At 40.5% G+C, this 24,404-nt stretch overlaps 1 protein-coding gene across 1 annotated transcript in view; it reads right to left on the reverse strand.

The window, feature by feature from the left end:
- Nucleotides 1-22,332, reverse strand: part of LOC117406017 (unconventional myosin-XVI-like) — a 160,308-nt gene extending 137,976 nt beyond the window's left edge. Inside the window, 2 exon segments of the mRNA XM_034009658.3 lie at nucleotides 12,134-12,397; nucleotides 22,076-22,332. Of these exon segments, the coding sequence (XP_033865549.3) occupies nucleotides 12,134-12,397; nucleotides 22,076-22,103 (292 nt within the window). The 5' untranslated portion in view covers nucleotides 22,104-22,332.
- Between the last annotated feature and the right edge of the window lie 2,072 nt (nucleotides 22,333-24,404).

A 24,404-nucleotide genomic window follows, 5' to 3' on the forward strand; every position in this document is an offset into this window, starting at 1 on the left:
AGTAACATATGACCTGGTAACAATGGTTGAAGGTATACATAAAACATGTTTATACTACTAAAAATAGACACGTCTATCAGATAATAGGAGAGCATCATGTTTCCTAAATGGTCAGGGAGAGACACAAAGCAACGCTAATTTATAAAGTTCAACTGTTTATAAATATTTAAGTATATTGTGAGTATGTTAGCATCTGGAAATATAGTGGGATAAACTATTTTCTTCTGAATTGTTTAAAACAAGAATTGAATACTTGTAGTACAATTTTACACAAAGATATATATATATATATATATATATATATATATATATATATATATATATATATATATATATATATATATAATCCAAACAAAACAAAAATCCTTTTGTGCACTGCAATGCTTAAATAAAGGTGCTGACCAATATAAGGTAATGTCTATAAAGAAAGTGATTGTCTCTCTCAATTTATGCCAACCAATATATTTATTTATTTATGCAGCTATATAGTATTCCAAAGAAGTATTTTTAGCATTACATTTAATAACCTAATATCTGTTACCCTGTAATTAAAAAAGTCACCCTGTAAAGTAACAGAAAGACACTCTTTGTATGAAGAGCTTAGCACACCATGCCTTAACAAGGTTAGCACACCATGCCTAAACAAGGTTAACAGCTATGGTGAACCTATGGAACTGAAGTGTGGCATTCGCATAATGAACAATCTGAGGGGGCGCTACATTTAATGGCAAATGCTATCTCTATCACCAGCAGTTACCATCTGGCCAACAATGAACTGCTGCCTATCCTCTGTCCAAACACAGCAGTGGAGTGGAGACCTCATCATCTATGTGAAAGTAATAGGGGATCTAGTTATGTTTAAGACTGTGCTCCCCTACTTTCTGTTATATTAACTGACTGAATTTACTGGATTTGTATTTTGTTACTACATGGTTATATATTTATCTGCAGAGTCAATGTTAATCATAAAGCTTTCTAAACAAGATCTTTTTTTTTCTTCTACAGCCTGCCCCCAAACAGTTGGAGCCCATAAACATCAGTTCAGTGGATCTCACCAGAGGTGTATTGAGTCTGTCTGAGGAAGAAGTTATTATGATAAACACAAATAGTAACAGGTTTGTTTCATCATTCACTGTTAGAGAATACAGATCCTAAAAGTCACGACAGGGATGAATCAAATCAGTAAAACAGCAAAAGGACACTCTAAAATGATAAGAATTAGTGCAGGTAAGGCTCATGCATACTGTACTGTACAACGTTGTATAATATGCATGGGAAATCATCTATTTGGACATCTGTACCTCTTTAAAAGAGAGCAATGGGTATCAATAGTTAGCCACCCATTAGAAAAAAAGATATAGAGCTGCCTCGTGTTGATTAGTTTTCATCTTCAACTTCCCTTTAAAGAAATGGGTGTAATAATGAAGTTCTCTTGTATAGAAGCACACAGACGATATTGACTGTCGTTGTTATATATGAAATAGAAGTGGACTTTTCAGAATGAGAGGGTTATTATTATTATTATTCATTTCTTAGCAGACGCCCTTATCCAGGGCGACTTACAATTGTTACAAGATATCACATTATACATTATTTCACATTATACAGTTATCACATTATTTTTACATACAATTGCCCATTTATACAGTTGGGTTTTTATTGGAGCAATCTAGGTAAAGTACCTTGCTCAAGGGTACAACAGCAGTGTCCCCCACTGGGGATTGAACCCACAACCCTCCGGTCAAGAGTCCAGTGCCCTAACCACTACTCCACACTGCTGCCCAGGGTTGTTTTTGAGTGAGTGATTAGTTAGTATGTTACTGTAAGAAGTCTACCAAGAAATAGTATTGATGTTTAGAAAGAAAAAAATGAACATTATACCATTGGAGAGTGTGTAAGATTGTAGGTACAAAATGGAGAATCAACAATATATGTATTTTCAGTGAAAACAAATAAAGTGTGTAACAGCTTGCCAGTGGTCATTATATTCTACTACATCCAAACTGCAAAACATCTGTCATAGACATATGTTGTTGTCTCTGTTATGTTGCTACAGCAACAATAAAGGGCAGGAAACCTAAATCTTCTGATGCAGAACCCTGTTTTTTGTAGTTAAAGGAATAGCCATAACTAACTAACTTGGTAGAATTCTAATCAGTATTTTCAATTAGATTTTTGACCTGAATGTGAAACGGTTGGAAAAATTTAGTCAGAACAATGTGTATAGAGATTTTGTCATATTAATGTATATTGTTATTCTATGTTTTGTTGTGAACAACAAACATTTAATTAACAAAAAAATCACAATAGAAATAATACAATCAACTACAGTATAACAGTGATAACAATATTATAACAAGACATTACATGCCACTTTACTGGGGGATCCAAATAATGGCGCCATTTAGATAATAATAATGTGCATGCACACTTTGATTCTTCTCCCATCCATCTATTCACCCATCCTGCTTCCCAATCCACAGCATGCAAATAGCTGATTATGCAGACATTTTCTTTTTTCTTTTTTTTTTATCAATTTGGACATTTTTTCTGTGAGGATTCAGTTAGATAACTAAAATGTTGCCAAGGCAAATATGAATATTGCTATCCAAGCTATCTGAAAGTATGTTTTGTAGGCCTATTAGTTCTAACTGTGCTGCATATTAAACTAGCTTTTGCACCAGAATCTAAATGAATATCAATTTGAAGAATATAATTATAGATTTAGCTTGACATATTCCTTGTCTTGACAGCAGTAATATATGAGTAACTGGTGTAATTAGCTCTGATTAATGCATTAAAATTCAAAGTCATTTCCTAGTTGAAGCATTTAAAGCTACAGCATTTATATTTACACTCTGTACCATATTTACAGTAAAAGTATGATCATTTTGTTAATACAATGTATTCAACAAAATAAATGCTATATCATGAACAATGTCCACAAAGAACCTATAGGTGGGGAAATCACTTGATGTCCTTATTGCTCTTATGAAACATCCCTTTAGTGAAATGAATCATTATAATCCTAAGGGATTGACAATTGGATTACAAATGCAGCAGTCTTTTTCCAACTGTTATATGTAGCCAATTAAAGTCTGAATCCAACTGTAACCTTAGGCACCCTGATGATGTCATGAATGGCACAAACACACATTACAGAAATGTCTTCATGCACCAAAATGTATTGTTGGGCTCATAACCACAGGACATCTCCTCTGCAGAAGGCATAGATAAAATCAAGCAATATTTCACAAGCCAGTTTAAAAGCTCTGAAATCAATTAGCAGCATTACCATCCTGCCAATAAAAAAATAAAGTTGAAACAGTATTACTCGCATACTGTCTGATGTCAGACAGGCGTGCCTGAGTTTGCTTTTGCTGGACTCTAAGGGGTAAGATGAGGCAATAGTTTGGATAAACAAATACTGTTTACTGTATATAAGTGCAAGTATCAACCAGAGGTTGTATGTAGTGCTTGTCACTATAATTATTTAAAACAGAGACACTGAATTCCAGTTCTGGAAGGACATTCCATTACAGATTTATTTGGTAAAATGAAATAACTATGTTAGGACCTGGGTGGTGGTTTCAACAGTAAGGGATAAACAACGATAAGTGTTTAATTGGTAAAAATAATTAGAAAAAAGAAACTCTGGATGCTTTTTTTAGTGATTCAACTCTGAGTTGTTTATGCCACTTAAAACATTTCTTCTTAATTGATACTTGTTGGATAATGAAATTCAATATTTTTGTGTTTTTTTTGTTACACTCCTGATGGTTAAAATGTTTGTTTCTCACATTGTGGGAATGCTGTCGTGAGTTCCTCAGAGTTTAAGTTTGAAATCCCACTAACACAGATACAATTGTCTGTTGTAAGTGAAGATAGTAGTGAGGACTGTGTTTTAGATGTCAACATGAAAGTGGCATTAGAAAACTACTAAATTATGATGCAATTGCTGCTGTTTCTGAATCTGTCCATGTGGCGGAGTGTCCCACCCCTATATATATATTTGTATTATTATTTGTATTTTTGTTTGCGGCGCAGGTCAAAGCGCTGCGTATTTGTTATTATTTTGTATTTATATTTTAAAAACTTTGTGAGGATGCGTGGCTGATCAGCTACTGTAACTAGCTGTCAGTCACGCATCCTTACTAAACTCGTGAAGACTAATTAACAGCTAGTTAACCCCTCGGCCAAAATGTAAGAACCTGCAGCTGTCCATGCTCGGAGGAGAGTGTACCGAGGAGAGTACAGGGAGCGGAGAGAGCGAGGAGAGAGAAAACAGATTAAAAACAATTGCTATATTTAAATATACTTGTTTCTGTTTATTTATTTGGCCAAAGTGCCTTTTTGTTTTGTTTGTTTACATCTTTTGTTTTGTTTTATTATTTAATAAATACGCTGAGCACAGCAGTGTTCAGCTTCACCCGCCCATCCATTGTTTTGGTTCTGGTACTTCCTGGTCCGTGACATCACCACACACGCCACTCAACAGCTGCTCGGTCACATATGGTGTCCTGCGTGGGACAGACAACGCCTCCAGGACCAGGACAGAAAAGTGCAGTGTTTTTTTTTGTTCGTTTTTTTCAAATAGTGTTTTTTGTGTTTGAAAAAAATAAATAAATAAATAATGGGAAGAAGTGGAAGGAGGAAACAGCAGCGGCAGCAGCAAGTGCATCAGCAACAGCGCGGGGCTGGTAGCAAGTCCTGCCGGGTCTCTGTTATGCTGGACGTCTGCCTCACCTGAAAGGTGGCTCACCGTTGGTGAGGTCGGGCATGTAGCACCCGACCAGCCCCCTCCATGGGAGGATGAGGGGTCGGTCCATCCACAGCCCAAGAGGGGGGAGGCCGAGCGTCCACAGCCCAAGGCTCCACTAGCACTGTTTCCAGCACCTCGCCACTGTTTCCAGCACCAGAAGGAGAGGAGCCATTGCTGCCGTCTCCAGCGCCAGAGGGACAGGAGCGGTTGCTGCCGTCTCCAGCGTCAGAGGGAGAGAAGCAGTTGCTGCCATCTTCAGCGTCAGAGGGAGAGGAGCCATTGCTGTTGTCTCCAGCACCAGAGGGAGAGGAGCGGTTGCTGTCGTCTCCAGCACCAGAGGGAGAGGAGCCGTCGCTTCCATCTCCAACGCCAGAGGGAGAGGAGCCCTCGCCATTGTTTCCAGCGCCAGAGGGAGAGGTCCCATCATTGACATCTCCAACGTCGGAGGGTGAGGAGCCCTCGCAACTGTCTCCAGCACCAGGAGCAGAGCAGCAGGTGCTGCCTCTGTCTCCACCACCACTAAGGGCAGAGTAGCAGGAGTTGCCTCTGTCTCCACCACCACCAGGAGCAGAGCAGCAGGAGCTGCCTCTGTCTCCACCACCGCTAGGAGCAGGAGCTGCCTCTGTCTCCACCACCGCTAGGAGCAGAGCAGCAGGAGCTGCCTCTGTCTCTGCCGCTTCCACCACCAGGAGCAGAGCAGCAGGAGCTGCCTCTGCCTCCGCCACCTCCACCAGCAGAGGGTGAATACCTGCTGGTTCCGTCTCAACCGCTGTGGGAGAACAGCTTGCCTCTCCCAGCTCCACCAGCAGAGGGTGAATGCCTGCTGGTTCCATCTCAAGCGCCGTAGGAGGACAGCTTACCACTCCCACCTCCACCAGCAGAGGGTGAATACCTGCTGGTTCCACCTCCACCATCATGGGAAGGACTGCTCCTACCCTGCCTAGCTCTGCCCAAGGATGCCTGCCTCGCACCGCCCAAGGATGCCTGCCTCGCACCGCCCAAGGATGCCTGCCTCGCACCGCCCAAGGATCCCTGCCTCGCACCGCCCAAGGTTGCCTGCCTCGCACCGCCTAAGGATGCCTGCCTAGCATCGCCTGGGGCTGCCTGTGGCTCCGCATTGCCTGGAGAGCCACCAGTTACAGGGTACGAGGGAGAAGTGGAGCTCCCGATGCCGCCTCCATGGCCAGGGGCTCCCCTCCCGAGTTCGCTTCCCGAGGGTCCGCTGCTACTGCCGTTGCTTCACGAGGGTCCGCTGCTGCTGCTGCCGTTGCCTCCCAAGGATCCGCTGCTGTTGCTGTCACCTCCCGAGGGTCCGCAGCTGCTGCCGTCACCTCCCGAGGGTCCTGCTGCCATGCGGCAGGAAATACTGTGGCTGGAGCCCCATGAAGGGGAGTTGCTGGCCACGAAGAAGGAGGGGGAGGTCAGGAGACCAGCTCCCCAGCCGCACTTTCGTGGCAGGAGAAATTGTGGTCGGAGCCCCGCAGAGGGGAGCTGCCGGCCATGAAGAAGAGGGTGGAGGTCAGGAGACCAGCTCCCCCCGCAGCAATTTCGCTGCAGGAGAATGGGTGGCCGGAGCCCCATGGAGGGGAGCTGCCGGTCATGAATAAGGGGGGAGAGGTCAGGAGACCAACTCCCCCCGCAGCAATTTCGCTGCAGGATAATGGGTGGCCGGAGCCCCACGGAGGGTAGCTGCCGGCCATGAAGAAGGGGGGGGGGGGGGGGGGTGAGGTCTGAAACTGGGATGGAAGTTCACCTTTCAGCATGACAATGACCCAAAGCACACAGCCAAAGCTACACTGGAGTGGCTAAGGAACAAAAAGGTAAATGTCCTGACCTAAATCCAATTGAAAATGTGTGGCATGACTTGAAGATTGCTGTCCATCAACGCTCCCCAAGGAACTTGACAGAGCTTGAACAGTTTTGTAAAGAAGAATGGTCAAATATTGCCAAATCTAGGTGTGCAAAGTTGGTAGAGACCTATCCCAACAGACTCACAGCTGTAACTGCTGCCAAAGGTTCTTCCACCCCAGTATTAACTCAGGGGGGTGGAGACGTTTCCAATTCTGATCTTTCAGTTTTGTATTTTTAATCATTTTTTTCTCAATAAAAACTTTTTGGTGTGTAGATAAGTGGAAAAAATCCTCACTTAAATGCATGAAACTCTGAGGCACTGACACAACAAAACGTGAAAAAAGTTCAAGGGGGGTTTAGACTTTCTATAGGCACTGTAAGTGCATGGATGATTAGCAAAAAAGTTGACAATACTAAAATAATGTAGAGGTCTCGACTTAAACACAAAATCTCACAAAACGTATTTGAAAAAGTATGTCTTCAATACCAATGTGAACTTTTTGAAACAAAAAAGAAAATCCACTACCAAGATTTTCTTCAAGAATGTCCCTTTGAACCACTAACCCAAATATTATTTTCATATTCCATAGTCCTCTGAATGCTAATGTTCTCTTTTAGGATGTTTTTATTCCTGATTGATTTGAAAAAGATACTTTATGCACAGCTAATAAGACTGGTATAATTATCTTTAGAGTTACTCTCGAGACCACTAGCATCGTATTAATTAGTCAACTGTAGCAGAGGCTATCAACAATGTTGACGTTGACACATGCCAGATTTAAACATGTAATCTGACAAATACTGAGCTACTGAGCCACTCAACACACCGACAGCACTTCCTGGAAGTATTTACTAAAGCCAAGCCACAATTGTAAAGATGAATAATACTGTAGAAACAAGTCAATTGAATCATGAAAGAATACAATTCAATACAACTTTGACACATTACAGAACTTTAGGAATTATTAAACTTCAAAAATTCAGTAAAATGTTTCTATTATTTGATACTTGCTGTTAAGGCATTGTAATAACGTGCAATTCAAATTAATAAAATAAAAGTTCTTAGCTGCTCAATAACAGACATGATCTCCAACCCTTACTGACGAAATAGAAGAAAAATCAAGAACGAGGTGACTGTTTTAATTTGCTTAACTGCAACAATTTAAAGCACACAATGCTCCAGCTAAGGTTTTGGTGCTCTGAATAATTCTGTAACTTTCATTTGCCTCAGTCTCCTGGCAGCTAAATCTCGTAGCCATTTTATCAGCAGAAGCTGTATGCGTAATACACCACACGTAATTCATCACGTGATTACATGTGCGTTCGGTTGATTAGACAGTACGGTTGATCAAAGATCGGATAATTGACTCCCTACTGTATTTCATTTGATCTGCATTAGTGCTGTATATGTGTGTACTATTACTACCACGACTACTACTACGACTACTAATAATAATAATAATAATAATAATAATAATAATAATAATAATAATAATCATCATCATTTTAGTTTAAAGTGCATGTTGTTGCTGTGGGGGGCCATTGGAAGCCAGATCCATCAGGACAGAGACCTGATTTAATATAGCGCTTTGTGCTTTTAAAATGTGAAAGTGTATAAAGCAAGGTAGGATGTTGGATACAGAAATACGACCTACAGGACAACATGTGAGTACTGTGTAACACCAGGTTGTGGTCCAGTTGATTAACAATTAATAGACTATTTGATAATCAAATCTATACTGTACATAAAGAAGTATGAATTGCAAATGGTTTCTGAGATATATTCTGCTGAATTGATCTTATTATTGTGAACACTACTCTAATTCTGCTCATATTCAGGTGTTCACTGTGTTTATAATACAGATCTCAGCAACAGTGTTTACACATATGTAAATGAGGGATAATGTAAATTAATTGTTACATTGTTGTGTGTTTATTTAATACAGGCTATCAGTTTCACAATTTATTGCATTATTTAAATTTGCCTTTTCTATACACTACCATGCACACATTGAATACTAAATGCCCTTTTACCATACCAGGTTAAAAGTCAAAAATGGATTGTGGCGGAGTGTCCCGCCCCTATATATATTTGTGCACTGTGTTTTATTATTTGTATTATTGTTTGCGGCGCGGATAAGAGCGTCACGTATTTGTTATTGTTTTTGTGTTTTTAAAAACCCTGTGAGGATGCGTGACTGATCAGCTAGTGATTTATTTAGCTAGCTGACATTCACACATCCTTATTAAACTTGTGCAGACGGTGACCATCTCCTGAGTTAATTCATTAATTAATGGTTGCTAATCGGGAAATGGTCACTGTATATAAACCTGCAGCTCTCTACCCTCAGGGAGAGTGTGTTAGGAGTGAGAGCGGAGAGAGAAAAACAAAACACCAGCACGATACTTATTTGTTTATTTGTTTGGCCCTTGTGCTTTTTTGGTTGTTGTTTGTTTAAATCTTTTGTTTGTTTTGTTTATTTAATAAAACGTTGAGCGCCGTTGCGTTCAGTTCCACCACCGCCATTCCATCCGTTCATTGCCTTTGTTTACTTCCTGGTCCATGACATCACTACCCACACATCACTGCAACAACAGCTTGGTCACATGGATCAAAATTATATTGCATTAATTCCTTCATATAAAGTACATGAAGTCATTGTGTGGAGGCTGTCACCAAATCCAACTTGTATTCTCCCTGTCAACTTTTATTCCAAATGCAAGTCATTTAATTGATTTATCCCCTGCCATTTGAGCACAGCGCTGAAGTCAGGATATTTGTTTTTGACATCTGTATAATCAGTTTGAAGAATGAGCTAATATTTCACTATTTGTTACAGCTCATAACAATTCTTCTAAGTCACAAGTTAATTTGCCCTTTTCACTGCAGGCCCAGTAGCAAGCCTTGATTTAATTTTACCATATTATTGATTAAGTACATAAACAGACCATCTATATTGAAAGTCAGAAATTATAAAAAAAAAAAAAAAAAAAGTTTGTGTGAATTGTTATGGAGAGACAAAAATCCACAGATAATCTTGTTGTAAAAGTACCAGAACCTGCCCATAACTCTGGGATTATATTAACCATGGCATCCTGACCAGTTTGAAAAGCCCAAAACCCTGGTTCCCTGAAAGAGAAGACGACCACCAAGACATTATGTATGGGATATGCCTGCCCATTGGGTCAGTATTGCTGAGCTCTCAATACCAGAGCTGCCGATAGGCCCCTTCTTGGGATGATGCACTCGGTCCCGCCCACCGAGGGGATAAAACTATCATCCAAAGGAAGCAATTTCTCTTTTTCCGTCGAACCCGTGAGGGCGACCTATGCGACCTCGCGGTTGATGGTGGTCTTCTCTTACAGGGAACCAGGGTTACGATAAGTAACCTAACGTTCCCTTTCAATTCGAAGACGACCACCAATGACATTACGTATGGGATCATGTATACTAGAGCCGTCGTGAGGGAGAAGGAACGGTAGCATATGAGGGACGCACAAGCACTGTCTAACCCAGAGGTTAGCGGTGTGAACTTACACCCTCAAGGACCCTTGTGCCTACAGAAGACAAGGCAGGGTCTACCACATTAAGATGGTAGAACCTGGAGAAAGTATGGAGCAGCGTAGCCCAACTAGCCGCAGTACAAATATCAGACATCGAGGCACCTCTGAAGAGGGCCAAAAAATGCACGCCCGGAGACATTGAATCTATGGGGGCATGGCAAGCATTCCAAGGTTGAAGGTGACCTACCAGTATCAAACAGTTCTTGCAGAAACTGTAAGATGACTTGCATGGGGCAAGATATTCCTGGAAATTCCTCCACTTATAGGTATACAAAGACCTAGTGGAGTCTGCCCTAGCGCTCTGCAACGTACCCACAACCGCATCTGATAGCCCTAGGGCTAACCAGCAGTCCCTTTCAGGGGCCAAAGAGAGCCTTTCGCCTGACTGAGGAGATCTATGCGAAGTGGAATCTCCCAGGCCTGGCCGTGCAACAGCTGGCTCAGGGTCGAAAACCAGACTCTGGGGGCCACCAGAAGAACTGACGCTTTATCTAACCGGACTTTTTCGAGAAAGGCCGGGAGCAGCGGTATAGGCGGGAAAGCGTACAAAAACGTTTTGGGCCATCCATGCGCTAGGGCGTCTACGTCGAGTGGACTGCCTAAGCAGTGGAGGGAGTACTATAGGGTGCAATGTGTCATCTCTGCCGAGGCGAAGAGTTCGACCTGTGCTTTCCCGAACCGTTCCCAAATGCGCTCCACTATCTGAGGGTGGAGTCGCCACTCTGATGGATGCGGACCGCTCCTGGATTCGGGCACGCCAGGTCTCTATCCAAACCACCCACCGGTGGGGCTTTAACTAGGGCCGCGATGGTGGAGTCTGGATGGTGGGGGCTAAGCTTATCCGCACCTTCTAAGAAGCCAAGCGGTACTACGTGTTTTAGCATGCTAGGACCCAAGGCCAGACAATCCCAAACTTCTGAGGACGAGGAGCCATCGCCTGCATCCGGAAAACGGACCGGCGTGATTCTGCCGCTGGTGTCCAGGGGACCTGCAGGAAAGCTGCGGCACATCCCATAAGTGCCAAAACCGAGCTGGACAACGGGGGGGGGGGGGCACTGGCTTCCGAGGCTACCTCAAAGCCAGGTTCGTCCTCAGCATGGGTCTCGCCCACCTGCATGTCAGAGGAGAAGGAGGCCCCTTTCCCAGAGGCCGCTATATAGCAAATTTACTGCAAACCTGTTCCAAATTGTCTTAACAAAATAGTAAAATTGTTGGATACACTTCAAAATACAAGTACATAAATTACAATATAGCTGCACAGTACTTTTGTTGCATTATTACATTAATGTGTTTACAACAAAATGATATGACCGCTAAAATCATTTTGTTAAGTAGATGTGAATGAATCAATTTTTACAATCACAGAATTGTGTGACGCAATGACGTTACAGATGAGATGAAGTTTAAAATATCTTGAGCCACAAATGCAGAGAAGCCTTGCTCGTTTGTATAGTGGTTAAGATGCTCCTGTGCAGTGAGTGTAGTCGCCAGGTCATATCCAGGCTACACCCTGTTACACTAAGTGCATACAGTACATATTGACATATTGTGATAATTGCATTGTGAAGTGCACCCACATAGTTTTATAAATAACTAAATACATGAGTATGCATCTTGGTTATTATATGTACCGTAGTATACCCCATGACTACATTGATATCTATATGGATATTATATATATATATATATATATATATATATATATATATATAGAGAGAGAGAGAGAGAGAGAGAGAGAGAGAGAGAGAGAGAATTTTAAAAGACAACGCAATTGAAATGCATTGGTTAAAAATCATGTTATCTGCAAAACCAAACATCCAACAGACTAAAACATGCCTCACAACATTTAAAATTGACATGGGCGAGTTCAAAATATATTGGGTAGTGGATTACAGGCAGTGTTGCATTTATAAATATCAGCAAACCGTAAGAGATCATTGACTGAATGTTTCATACCTTCTTTGTCATCGTGGTGAATGATTGAATCCTGGATCATTTCTGACAAGCCAAAGTGGATCTTATATTTCTTCTTCTGTTTCAATTTGGACTTGTGCCCCGCTTGTTTCTGTAGTGTCTTCTCTCGCTCATAGTAGGCCTTGATCTGGTCACAGCGCATGCGTTTCACCAGCCGCTGGCGCTGACCGAGCGGGAGGGACTCCAACAAACATTGGTCGATTTCCATGTCATGAGATCGAAAAACATTACATAGCTGAAAACAACCTGCAGGAGGAGACGAGAGCCTGCGTCAAAATCAATGTGATGCATGGATAGAATTATTTATCCTATTGAAATATACTGAGGAGATTCGCTGACCCCTTCCCAACCCACCCTCCAAAATAGGACTCTCAAGCCCATTCTAAGAATATAAGAGCATAAGAACGTTTACAAACGAGAGGATGCCATTCGGCCCATCTTGCTCGTTTGGTTGTTAGTAGCTTATTGATCCCAGAATCTCATCAAGCAGCTTATTGAAGGATCCCAGGGTGTCAGCTTCAACAACATTACTGGGGAGTTGGTTCCAGACCCTCACAATTCTCTGTGTAAATAACTGCCTCCTATTTTCTGTTCTGAATGCCCCTTTATCTAATCTCCATTTGTGACCCCTGGTCCTTGTTTCTTTTTTCAGGTCGAAAAAGTCCCCTGGGTCGACATTGTCAATACCTTTTAGAATGCTTGAATCAGATCACCGGGTATCATAGAAGCAACATTCTGCTTTCTGAATGTACCCCAATAATATTTCTGAATTACATATCAAATAAGAGATGCCTTTACCAAGTGCAGGCATGAAACAACCTGAAACCCTTTTTCTCCACCAATGTGCTTTTTTTTTTTATCACCAACCACAAATAGTAGAAACACCTCCCCAGAATTCAATCCACTTGAGCTGGAGTGATCCTTTATCCTTGTAAAGCAGTAAAGGATATGTACTGTTAGATTGCTTTCATTCAGGATGCAGGCCCACCAAGAGGGTGGGGAGGACGGGGAAATTTCCCCGGGGCCCAACGCCTCGAAGGGGGGCCCTGATGAAGGGGGAACTTTTATTTATTTATTTTTTTAAAATATATATATAAAATATTTCAAAACAACTAGCCCTGCACAAGACCCTTTGCGTTCCCACCACCATATTAAAAAGAAAAACTCCAGTACTGCACACCATTACTTCTGTTGTGTAATGATTGTGTATCCAGGGGCTGTCAAACACTTCCTTTCACACAATGATTTGAACTTTCGCATTTCATATTTTACTACACCAAAAAGCTGGAAAAAAGGCATAGCAAGTTTATGTATTTTTTAAAAAGACTTCTAAAAACTTTAAAAGAACCCTAAAGTTGCACAATATCACAGTATGAATTATTCTATTAAGATCGATAATTTGCTCAAAACAACACTGTGCAGCAGTTTGTTGGAAAAATGGTATTGTGTAAAATAAATAAAGTACTTTCTTCAGCTGGTGTTAAAAACAATTAGAGAATGATCGGTTATATTGCTTAAAATACAAATATATTTACCAATACAGGGATGAGTGGTTTATTTTTGGCACGGGATAGATAAAATAGTGTATAGTGTAACCCGGCCGGCACGCACGGTCGTTCGTTTGCCCCTTTTAAAGCAGACCCAGGACACAGGAAATGGAGATTAAGCACGGTTGCACTATTTTTAATAAACAAACCAAACACAAACAAAAATAAACACCTAGCCTCGTGTTGGAGCGCTGACTATACAGACAGGTATACTAGGTATACCTGACTAGCTCGCAGGATGGCTAAGCCGTTTACCTGCCAAACAAACACATCAAACCACACAGGTTTTTACACTACCTTTTCTTTGTACGCTTGAGCACACTGTCAAGCAGGCTTCTAAACACACCAGCAGCCCTGAATAGACTGGCTGCTGCCTTTAAATACCCTGCGCCTGGCATTAATTTACAATGATCACCAAGTGCAGGGGATAATTAATAATAAAACAATTAACAAAACAATTACCCCAACCAATGTGCATTTGCATTTTTTTTATGCAGGGAGGATATTAACCCCCTCCCTGCTGTGTTACAACAGCAACACCATTAAACACCATTAAACCATTAAAATATAATAAAATATGTTATTTGATGTTAAAGCTTCCAATTAATTACTATTACACGTGGAGTTTGTACAAAAAAATATATTTATTCACTTACCTAAGAAAAAAGTTTGAATACTGTAAATAACTTAAACATAACTACTTTGAGAAAGAGTAAACTATCCTGCTGCAGATTTTAATTGAGATATTGAAACTTCTGCGCGCCGTTGACAGTTTCCTTCAAACCCAGTATCAAAATACTGTATCGGTTGAAATGATCTTCCTCAGACACTGCTAAGATTGCAAGTATCATTGCTTGGTTTAGAAGCTTGGTTTAGACTACAGTAAACTACAAAGTCGGAGTTGCGGGGTCGGCAACGGGACATACCAATCCTTCCCCGGAGCCCATGACGGCTCTCGGCGGCCCTGCAGGATGATTGGCTCAATCTAATCAAATCTAATCAAAGATGTAACATGGACACTTTTTCTTGCAATTAAGTTTTAACTGTGCATGTTTGAAGAAGTAATTAATAAAAGAGAATTGAACATAACCCCCATTGAAGTAATACATGAACACATCTGATTTATTAGAGAATGGCTTCAGAGGCTCCCACTTTATTTCCCCTTTGATCTAACCTTTAACTGATTGCACAGCAAAACAAAATGCCAGACTGTTTAGTGTTCATGCTGTGCAATGCTCAATAGTTCAGGGCTGCAGGTTGATCTTCGTGCTAATTCTGCATTTTTTCAAAGTGGAACATCTGCCGCAGTTTATGTTATCACTGACTGCAAGGCAAAAATCAACTTTGTAAAACGGATGGGTTTATCTGTCTGCCCATTATCTCTGCTAGAACACAGGAGGCCATTGATAAAGAGGGGATTGCCAAAGACAAAGAAGCAAAGGACTGATCCAGCACAAAAATCCAAGTCTCTACCAGTTCATTTCCCTATGTGAGCACTCAAAGGGTGAATGATAGCTTTACTTCAGTGGATCAGGCCGCTTTTTTACTCACAATAAAAATTTTTAAAAAAACTAGATCACAATCCAGGTTCTATTTGTAATTGAATTCTATATTGAAAAGATAGTGTGTTGCAAAGCCAGCACTCAAAATGTCTTTTTGTTTGAAAGCAGGTTCTTCAGAAGAGCAGATTGCAGCCTTGCTGCAGGTGTCACTTAACATGTTTGAAAAGACTGTGGAGGATAAATGAAACTGATGGAGGGATTGAGAAAAAAAGAAATAAACTAAGTTCTCAAAACATGAAGTATATCGAATTGGACAAGTACCCATGGCTAAATGCCAAGAGTACAAATTGATTTCGGTTTGGTCCGAATGCAATGGTAGAAGCAAGGAGTCATATAAATGGCAAAAATAAACAATAAGACAAGTGGGATGATGGACATGACTGCATTGACCACACTGTTGCAGGCACTGGAGCAGAGATGGGAGACGGAGGAGAGACAAAGGGAGGAGAGGGTCGGGCTCGGGAATGCATCCCAAGCACCAGCAGTACCCGTGATGGCGCCCCCCAAGGCAAGGGAGCAGAAGATGACCCCGAGGCCTACTTGGTTGCCTTCGAGTGGTTGGCCACCACTGCACGATGGCCAAAGGAGTACTGGGCCAGTCCCTTTGATCCCACTGCCAATTATTTCCACTCCCCTTTGAGCGCATTGCAATGGACATAGTGGGCCCTTTGCTATTCCGGGTATACGCATATATTAGTAGTGGTAGTGTATGCAACGCAATACCCAGAGGCAGTTCAATTGAGGTCCACTAGTGCCGCTGCAATAGCCAAAGAACTAGTGCAGATTATGTCAAGTGTAGGGATCCCCAAGGAGTTACTGACTGATCGTGGGACTAACCTTTTGTCTCAAAAAATATTAAAAATACATCCCATCTGGACATCTGTTTATCATCCACAGACGGACGGTTTGGTGGAAAGTTTTAACCAAACATTAACCCTTTGCGGTCCATTTATTAATCGCGCGTCAGGCACGCCAGGTCTAATTAATTTTCACACGCGCAGTTAATTTTATACGCACTGTTTAAAAGTATTTTTTTTCACAGTCAAACGGGTTTAAATGGCCCTGCATATCAACAAAGCACACACTAGGCATCTCCAGCCCCGCCCCAGCCTTTTGTTTGCTATAGCGTTCAGCTGTGTAAGAAATAAATAATAATAATAATAATAATAGTCGTACATACCGATCGATCATCTCCAGATCACTCGTTTTATCACCAAACTCCTCAATAATGCGATCCAAGTCATTATTTTATTACTATAACATCTGAAAAAAGCTCTGCAAATGTCCATGATAGTCTCAGTGCGCTGACGCACTTAGCCAGCTTGTTTACTATGGACGCCCATTATCTGATACCTGATACCATGTATGACTATTCATGAAATACGCCTTTTTTTTTTTTTCCGACTTGTCTCGGCTCCTGTCGCTACCACTCGGCAATTGAATGGTTTTCTCGGCTTTTTCCGGAGAAAAAACGACTAAACACCTGTTTATTGCGTTGCTATAATGATGTCGGACCCAGTCCGACAAAGGACCTGTGAGGAATAATTGCAATGTCGGACCCAGTCCGACAATGGACCGCAAAGGGTTAAAGCGGATGTTGAGATGATTTGTGAACCAAGAGCAGAAAAATTGGGCAGCGCTCCTTCCTTACCTCCTTTTTACAGTGAGAGAGGTGCCGCAGAGTTCAACAGGGTTCTCCCCCTTTAAGCTTTTGTACATGTGCAGCATGTGCTCCTACTCTGTGATCGCCTGGATTTGGTTGGTCGTTTAGCCCAGGACAATCTAAAATTGTCTCAGCACCGGCAACAGTAGCATTACAACCAAAATGCACGGATTCGGACCTTTCGCCCAGGAGACAAGGTAATGCTGCTTCTTCTCACATCGGAATCTAAACTATATGCTAAATGGTAGGGGCCATATGAGGTGATTCAGGCTATAGGGAAAGTCAATCATGAAATTCGGCAAACTGATAGCCCCAGGAGAGGTAGAGGTTTTGGACGTATAAAGGCCCCTAGCATACAGAACATTCCGATGGGGGAACACTTACTCCCAGATGAGAAGATCTGCTCAGGTTAATTGAGGGGTTCAAGAATGTTTTTTCTCACGTGCCCGGCAGAACTAATCGTTAAATATGATATTGTCTCTCCCCCAGGTATCACAGTTCGAGAGAGACCTTACCGGATCCTGGAAAGTCGACGAGGTGGTGTTTGCAAAGAGGTACATGTGATGCTCGAGCTTGGGGTGATTGAGCCTTCCAGGAGTGAGTGGTGCAGTCTGATTGTGATAGTCAGCAAAAATGACGGCACCAACTGCTTCTGTGTTGATTTCCGCCACATCATGAATATGCAGCAGTGTATATTGATGATGTGGTTATCTACAGCTCCACCTGGTGAGAGCACTTGGCTAGGGTTACAGCCGTCCTTCAGTCTCTAAGCGTAGCCAGGCTGACAGCCAACTTGGGTAAATGTGCATTTGCCAAAGAAGAAACCCAATATTTAGGATTTATTATGGGACATGGGTAGGTGAAACCCGTCGCCACCAAAGTCCAGGCTTTGATGGACGCGGCAATCTCGAAAACCAATTCCCAGGTGAGGTCTCTCTTGGGGTTGGCCGGTTATTACCAACGATTCATCCCCGAGTATGCCACAATGGTAAACCCCCTAGTGAAACTCACTAAAAAGAATGCACCAAATTTAATTAAATGGACAGGAGAATGTCAGCGGGCCTTTGATACCATTAAGCAATGACCAAGCCAAGCCCCGGCATTAATCCCCTAATCACACCAGATTTTGATAAGGAATTCCTCCTCCACACCGACGCTTCGGATGTTGGTCTGGGGGCAGTCTTGTCACAGCAGGTCGTATATAAGCAAGAAAATGCTCCCCCGGGAGTGCAACTACTCCGTCACAGAAAAGGAATGTCTGGCTATTAAATGGGCCACTCAGTCTTTACGTTACTACCTCTTGGGACATTCATTCAATCTCATCACTGACCACGCCCCACTCAGATAGTTAAGCATGATGAAGGATAGCAACACCTGAATAACTCAGTGGTATCTGGCGCTGCAACCCTTCACGTATTTCATGATACACCGCATCAAAATGTGGAACCATAACTTTTGTGTCTGTCGTTGTTGGAGCACCTACATCACCTGTACACCTGAGCACTGCAAACCACACGATCACAAAGACTCAACAAGCTGTAGTGATAATGCATGTTTGAAATCTGTATGCATTCTCTCTCACTGCAATATAATTTTGTCACCTGTCAATAATGTTGGAGCTGATTTTACTGAACAATAGAAAGGTATAATAATTTTGTAGACCATTTTGAGTCTAGTAAAGTGTAGACTTGCTGATTTAAGATAATACAGAAAAGACAAAAAATGATTGGACTAGTAAAGAGTTGGCTGGTAATCTCTCTTAATATATTAATCAGCTGTCTAAATGTAGGGTGAATAAATGCTTTTTTAAAAGATACATTAATAAAACCTATACAATTTAGAATAAAGGAAGGTTAGAAAAGTGCTGAATAACCACATTTATATTGTTATACCTGATAGGGATCTAGTCTACACAGCGTGTCTAGGGGATTTGGTGTCTGCATAGAGTATGCTTCTCTCTGCATACTCTAGACATTCAAGGTTACAAAAAGGAAAATATATTTGTAACTGCAGTGGTGCTGTCGAATACAGATGGTGACTTTGAAATACAATTCTATACCAAACAGAAACCAAAAATGAACATCAGAATGTAAAAACAAAGCTCACATTATAAATATATTCAGCTTGACCTTAAATGTCCTATATGCATGTCTTGCTTTTTTGAAGCTCAGATCCAGATTTTCATTCTGCTGCAGTAGCTTCTAATCCCCTGTTAGTAAAACTCTAAGCCTCAGGGTCTTTCCCCTGAATACTCACCTTTCTTCTAATTTAAAACCAGACTGTCAATCTGTCATCTTCCATATGTATATCATTTTATTTATGTATTTATTGAACCCATCCTATGGGTATCCCTAATAAAACCAGAGCAGTATTCCGTCTCTTTCAGCCTTTATATCCACTAGGTGGTCTTTTCAATTAAAACACCAGTCTAACATACAAGTTCCTACACATTGGACTGTCCCCCTGTCTTTTAAAATGCTCAATAGCCTTAAACTGAAAATCCTCTTTCTACTTCTAAATTACAGCTCGTGCAGCCATGTCTTCTGATTCTAATGCAGCAGCTACCCAGCCCTGCTCAGGCAGCTGACAACCAATGCAATTGATTCCAAGGCTAATCCTGGCACTGATTCTATTAGCTCTAGACCAATCCTTACTGTGCCAGGATAAAGAAATAAAACCAACAGTGTCACAGAAATAACAAAGGGACCTCACGGAACAACAGTATCTATCTTTGCTTTGGCTGAACCAACTCTTTCTCCTTCTCCTCAGTTACTTATTCTGCAGGGATATTACAGTTCTATAAACTTTTTCCATTCCTTTATGGCAGAACTGCTATTGATGCCAAGTTTCTACTTATCCAAGTCAGCTGAAATATTACGAGATTCCATAGTTTGACTGGAGCATCCAGGAAAAATAACAATTTTAATACTCTGTTGGCTGCAAGATCAGTATCCTGCCAATTGTTTTCCCCAAACTGTATCCTTATACACCATGACAACATGAATCAATGAACATGGAACTTTTTCATCTCCTTTGAACTTGATTTTTAAGATTTTTTTTTTCATGTCCACTCCAATACTGCTCTGTCTCTAATTTCACAGTGTGTTGCCAAAGTTGTAGCCATTTGATCAACTGCCTGGTTTAAAAATCTAGTAAAATATATAAAGATTACGGTTATAGACTTCATCTGTGTACTCAAACCATAGGCATTGACAAATCGAAATTGGATTGATGTTAATAGTAGCTCTGCATATGAAATAAAATTGAAAAACAAAATTCTTATTTCATGTACCAGCTATCTTGCTATTAACTAAAATGTTACTGACAGGCAAGTACTGGCAATATCAGGCAATGTCCTACAAGCTTTTATAAACATATCATTTATCGATGAAATAGCGTTAATGGGACATATTTTATTTCAAACAGAATAGAATCTGTTTCAAGACCTTAGCTGTTGGAGTGACTTCTAAAAAGCAGATGATTAGATTTTACACAGTACGGCCCGAATAAACAACATGCTTTTATCTGAACCCGTCATACATCAATAAGATCCCACGATAAGAATTCATGAAGACCCTTGTGTAATTATCACGCAAAATGGACAACCGTCATTTTATGAATTAGCTTGTGAATTACAAATTGAGTTACAATCTGGTAAGTGTCATTCTCTGCTTTTTGCATTCTCTGCATGGGCCATTGAATTACTGTCACCTATTGATCACCAGTAGAACATTTTATAGAACTACAGTTAATAAAAGGGACTGACAAGTAAGTCTGTAAATTAGTTAGCAAAAAAAGCCTCCAGCTTTCCAATATCTATCCGGAATTCTCCATCTCTGTTGAGTAAAAAAATCCAAGCATGTTTCAAAGTCCATCCTACCTCTATATGCTGTTCTTCAAGAGCCATTCTATGTGACTAGACTGGTAAACAGCAGCAATCATTTTTTAGGGCTAAAATAAAACAGATACTTCATCTATCAGTTTTTTTTTTTTCATATATATATATATATATATACACACACACAAAATATCAAGAAACTGAAGATGAACATATAGACAATTGTCAGATATAAAAATAAATACAGAGCTACATTTGTGTTACAACTCATCATTCTACAAGAAGAGAAAAAAATAAAACTTCCTTTCAAGTACAGTAATATTCTTGCAAGACATTTTTAGCAGTAGTCTTTCCTATGACCTCAGTAGTTTACATATCTGACTGAACAGACATCAAATAACAGAATACAGTCTCTGCAGTATATGCCAAAGTCTGAACGGTTTGTTTCTCAAGCTGTTCTCCCTTGGCAGTGATGATGTATAATGCCTCAGTCTTTCTTTCTTCCCTTGCACATACACACACATTCAGTCCTTTAAATGATTTACTGTACATAACAGGAATTGATATACAATTACAATGGTAAAAAATTAAACTTTAGTTTACTTGAAATAATTTACTGCCTTCAATACTGTGACTAAGACTCCCCAGTGCTGTCTTAACACTAAAATACGCTCCACTGAAACTGCTCCTCTCTGGAAAAAAGAGGCTGTCGTTTTCTAAAAGTAGCCAAACTCAAATAAGACATAAAACCTTTAAAATCCTTCAAATGCCACATTGCACAGACAGGGACTCCAAAGCAGGGTTTACCATGGCAACTTTCCAAAAAAGCAATACAGTCCAGTACTCTGAAAAATTTGCAAATGTTCAACATCAGGTTGACTATATCTAAAGACTTCTTACATGTTATGTACATAGTACTTTATATTTGAAGGATCATAACTAAGTCAATGCAAATTGTATGTTCAGCATTTGCACAAGAAACACAAGAACCAATTGAAAGCAACTTCACATTTCAATTCTAATATCACTGTTAGACATACCTAACAAATTCCTTACAGAAAATAAAAAGGATCCCTTTAATAACTTGCTCATGCCAGTATAAAAATGCACATTCCTTTATTAGAGACATACCACAACATTTTATCAGAACACGACAGGTTTAAAACCAGCACAGCACCAAATCACACAAAGTCACATACTCACAAACCATACAAAAAGGTCGATGGACTGAAAATGAAAAACACAGCATTGATATTGTTGAAAGAGAAAAGAAAAGGTTATAAAAAAAAAAAAATATCCCAAGTTATTACTTACAGCATTTGATAAAATGATAATGGGACATTGTTTCTGCTCAAACAGTTGTTCGGCTACAGGTTCCAGCATTCTCTTTTGCCACTGTTGTACCCAAGAAATACATAATTCAGAGCCCTGCTTCAGATATTTAGTTTACCTCGACATACATTATTTAAAGAAGATTGAATTCCAGCATCTTATAGAGTGTCTCTCTCAGCCTGCTTCGGCAGCACTGGCTGCCTGGGTTGAGATAACCCTCTGTGTGTCTTGAACCATGACTACTGCACATGCTGTTGTATCACCATTGATTGGCACTGCTCCTAATCCAACATCCCTGGGAATTGGAGGATTTAATTGGGGCGCCGCCACACTCCTCCAGCACTGAGGTGTGCTGCTGCACTGCGGCTATTACAGCACTGGCAGTTATACTGTTTTCCAATAGCTTTTAAATGGCATCAAATTAGGGTTGATAAGCAGGCTTATGTTTAACAGCAGAGCATGGACTCCTTTCATTTTATCATACCCTATCTCTGTGAGAAATGTAAGTACATTCTTGGCATTTGGTAAAATCCTTTTATTATTATTATTATTATTATTATTATTATTATTATTATTATTATTATTATTATTATTATTATTATTTTTGACTGACACCTGAGACATAGAAATGTGATATTTCATTGCTTGAAATCCAAGTTCAAGTCCCGAACTTGATTCTCAAACTATTTTCTAATGAACTGTGTTTGCATATAAGGTTTTCACAGATGTAATATGTAAAATAGTCAAATTATCAAACACCTGTTTTGCATGGACACATTTAAAATCATAAACACTGGTTCTGTCATATTTCATTTAGAAACGTACCTTACAAATGGTTTGAGAATCATTGCCATTGACTAGCAATGTTTACCTTTTGTTCTTTCAATATTTAGCAGTGGTCTTTTTCACTATAACAGAGTGAGTCATTCTTATATCCTAAGGAATTATGTAACCAGATGAAACTACAGTATTATGCAGGTTTGCATTTACAGCAGCGTGGCAAAGAAGGCTAGTAAGCTGCAGCAAAATATCACGGCAAGGTCACCGGTACATTCTTTTACATACTTACAAAAAAACATCAATATAAAATAGTCAACCAGTCAAAAAGTTGACGGTTCAAGAGAGAATAAATATAGGGCATAATTCTCACTCTAAGGAACAGTCATCTGAGGTCCCTGACACATGAGCAATCACTGAAACAAATCATATTATAAACTGATTCATAATCGCTACATTAACAGGACAAGTAATAGTTATTTACCCCTGTTGAAAATCTGATCTATATCTTTCAATTAATTTTAAATTCAATTGACACAGCTCTATAATGTACCATGTAATGTAGTATGTCATGCAATTTCTTAATTTTTTTTTTTAAATACAAAGCTTAAACATCTTTCCTTTGACACACTTGGTCAGTTTTGCATACTAAGTTTTTTGTATTTATCACATTTTTTATGTAATTTCTTAAAACAAAATGCAGACATACATTAAACACATACTGTGACTACCTCAGAAAAACATATTGGGATGTCATATTGTAAACATAAAACCCTTATTTTACCCCTGTGTGTTTTCCCCAGTTTAGAATTCCCAACTATGTTTCCTCATCGCAGCAAATAACCACAACCGCTCATAAGCCCTGGTCAGTGGCACTCTACGATCCCTCTTTGTTGTCCAGGATCTCTATAGCACATGCTGAAGAGATACTGGTTCCCGAAGGACAAACTCTGGTCCTGCAGGTATTTGCTTTGAGCTCACCGCCTGCCTGGCTAGTAGAGTCCACTGTAGCACGATTAGGAGAAACAGTCCTTTACGATGCAATGCTCCCAGAAGTCCAGTGGTGATCATCAACTTTGCACAGCCAGGTTGCAAGCCTGCCTTCCCCTGACTGTATGACACCCTGCACACCATGCAGTTGTGCCTTTACCAGGTGAGTCATTTGGGGTGCAATACGCGATGGACAGAAAATTGGAGGCTTATGACATAACACTGTTAACAGGATAAACTGCTATGATTTGAAAAGTTTGGAAAATGTGATTGTGGAAGGGTGGTGGGCAATTCACTGGCACACACGGGAGACAGAAGTTTTATTTGAAAACACCATATTGGTGCCCAGTTCTATTATTTTGGCTGTTTTGGCTTTCAGCCCACAGAGGGCGCAGTTATCCATGGCCTGAGTACCGACAACGGTACACAGGACCACAGGAATACCAATACTGGTAAACAGTAGAGACACTCGTGCACTCACAGGTGCTCAAAATAATAATGAAAACAAAAGGCAAAATGAAAAGGGAAAATAAAACACAATAAT

The sequence above is a fragment of the Acipenser ruthenus genome, chromosome 9 (genome assembly GCF_902713425.1).
Source record: "Acipenser ruthenus chromosome 9, fAciRut3.2 maternal haplotype, whole genome shotgun sequence".
NCBI classification, from domain to species: domain Eukaryota; kingdom Metazoa; phylum Chordata; class Actinopteri; order Acipenseriformes; family Acipenseridae; genus Acipenser; species Acipenser ruthenus.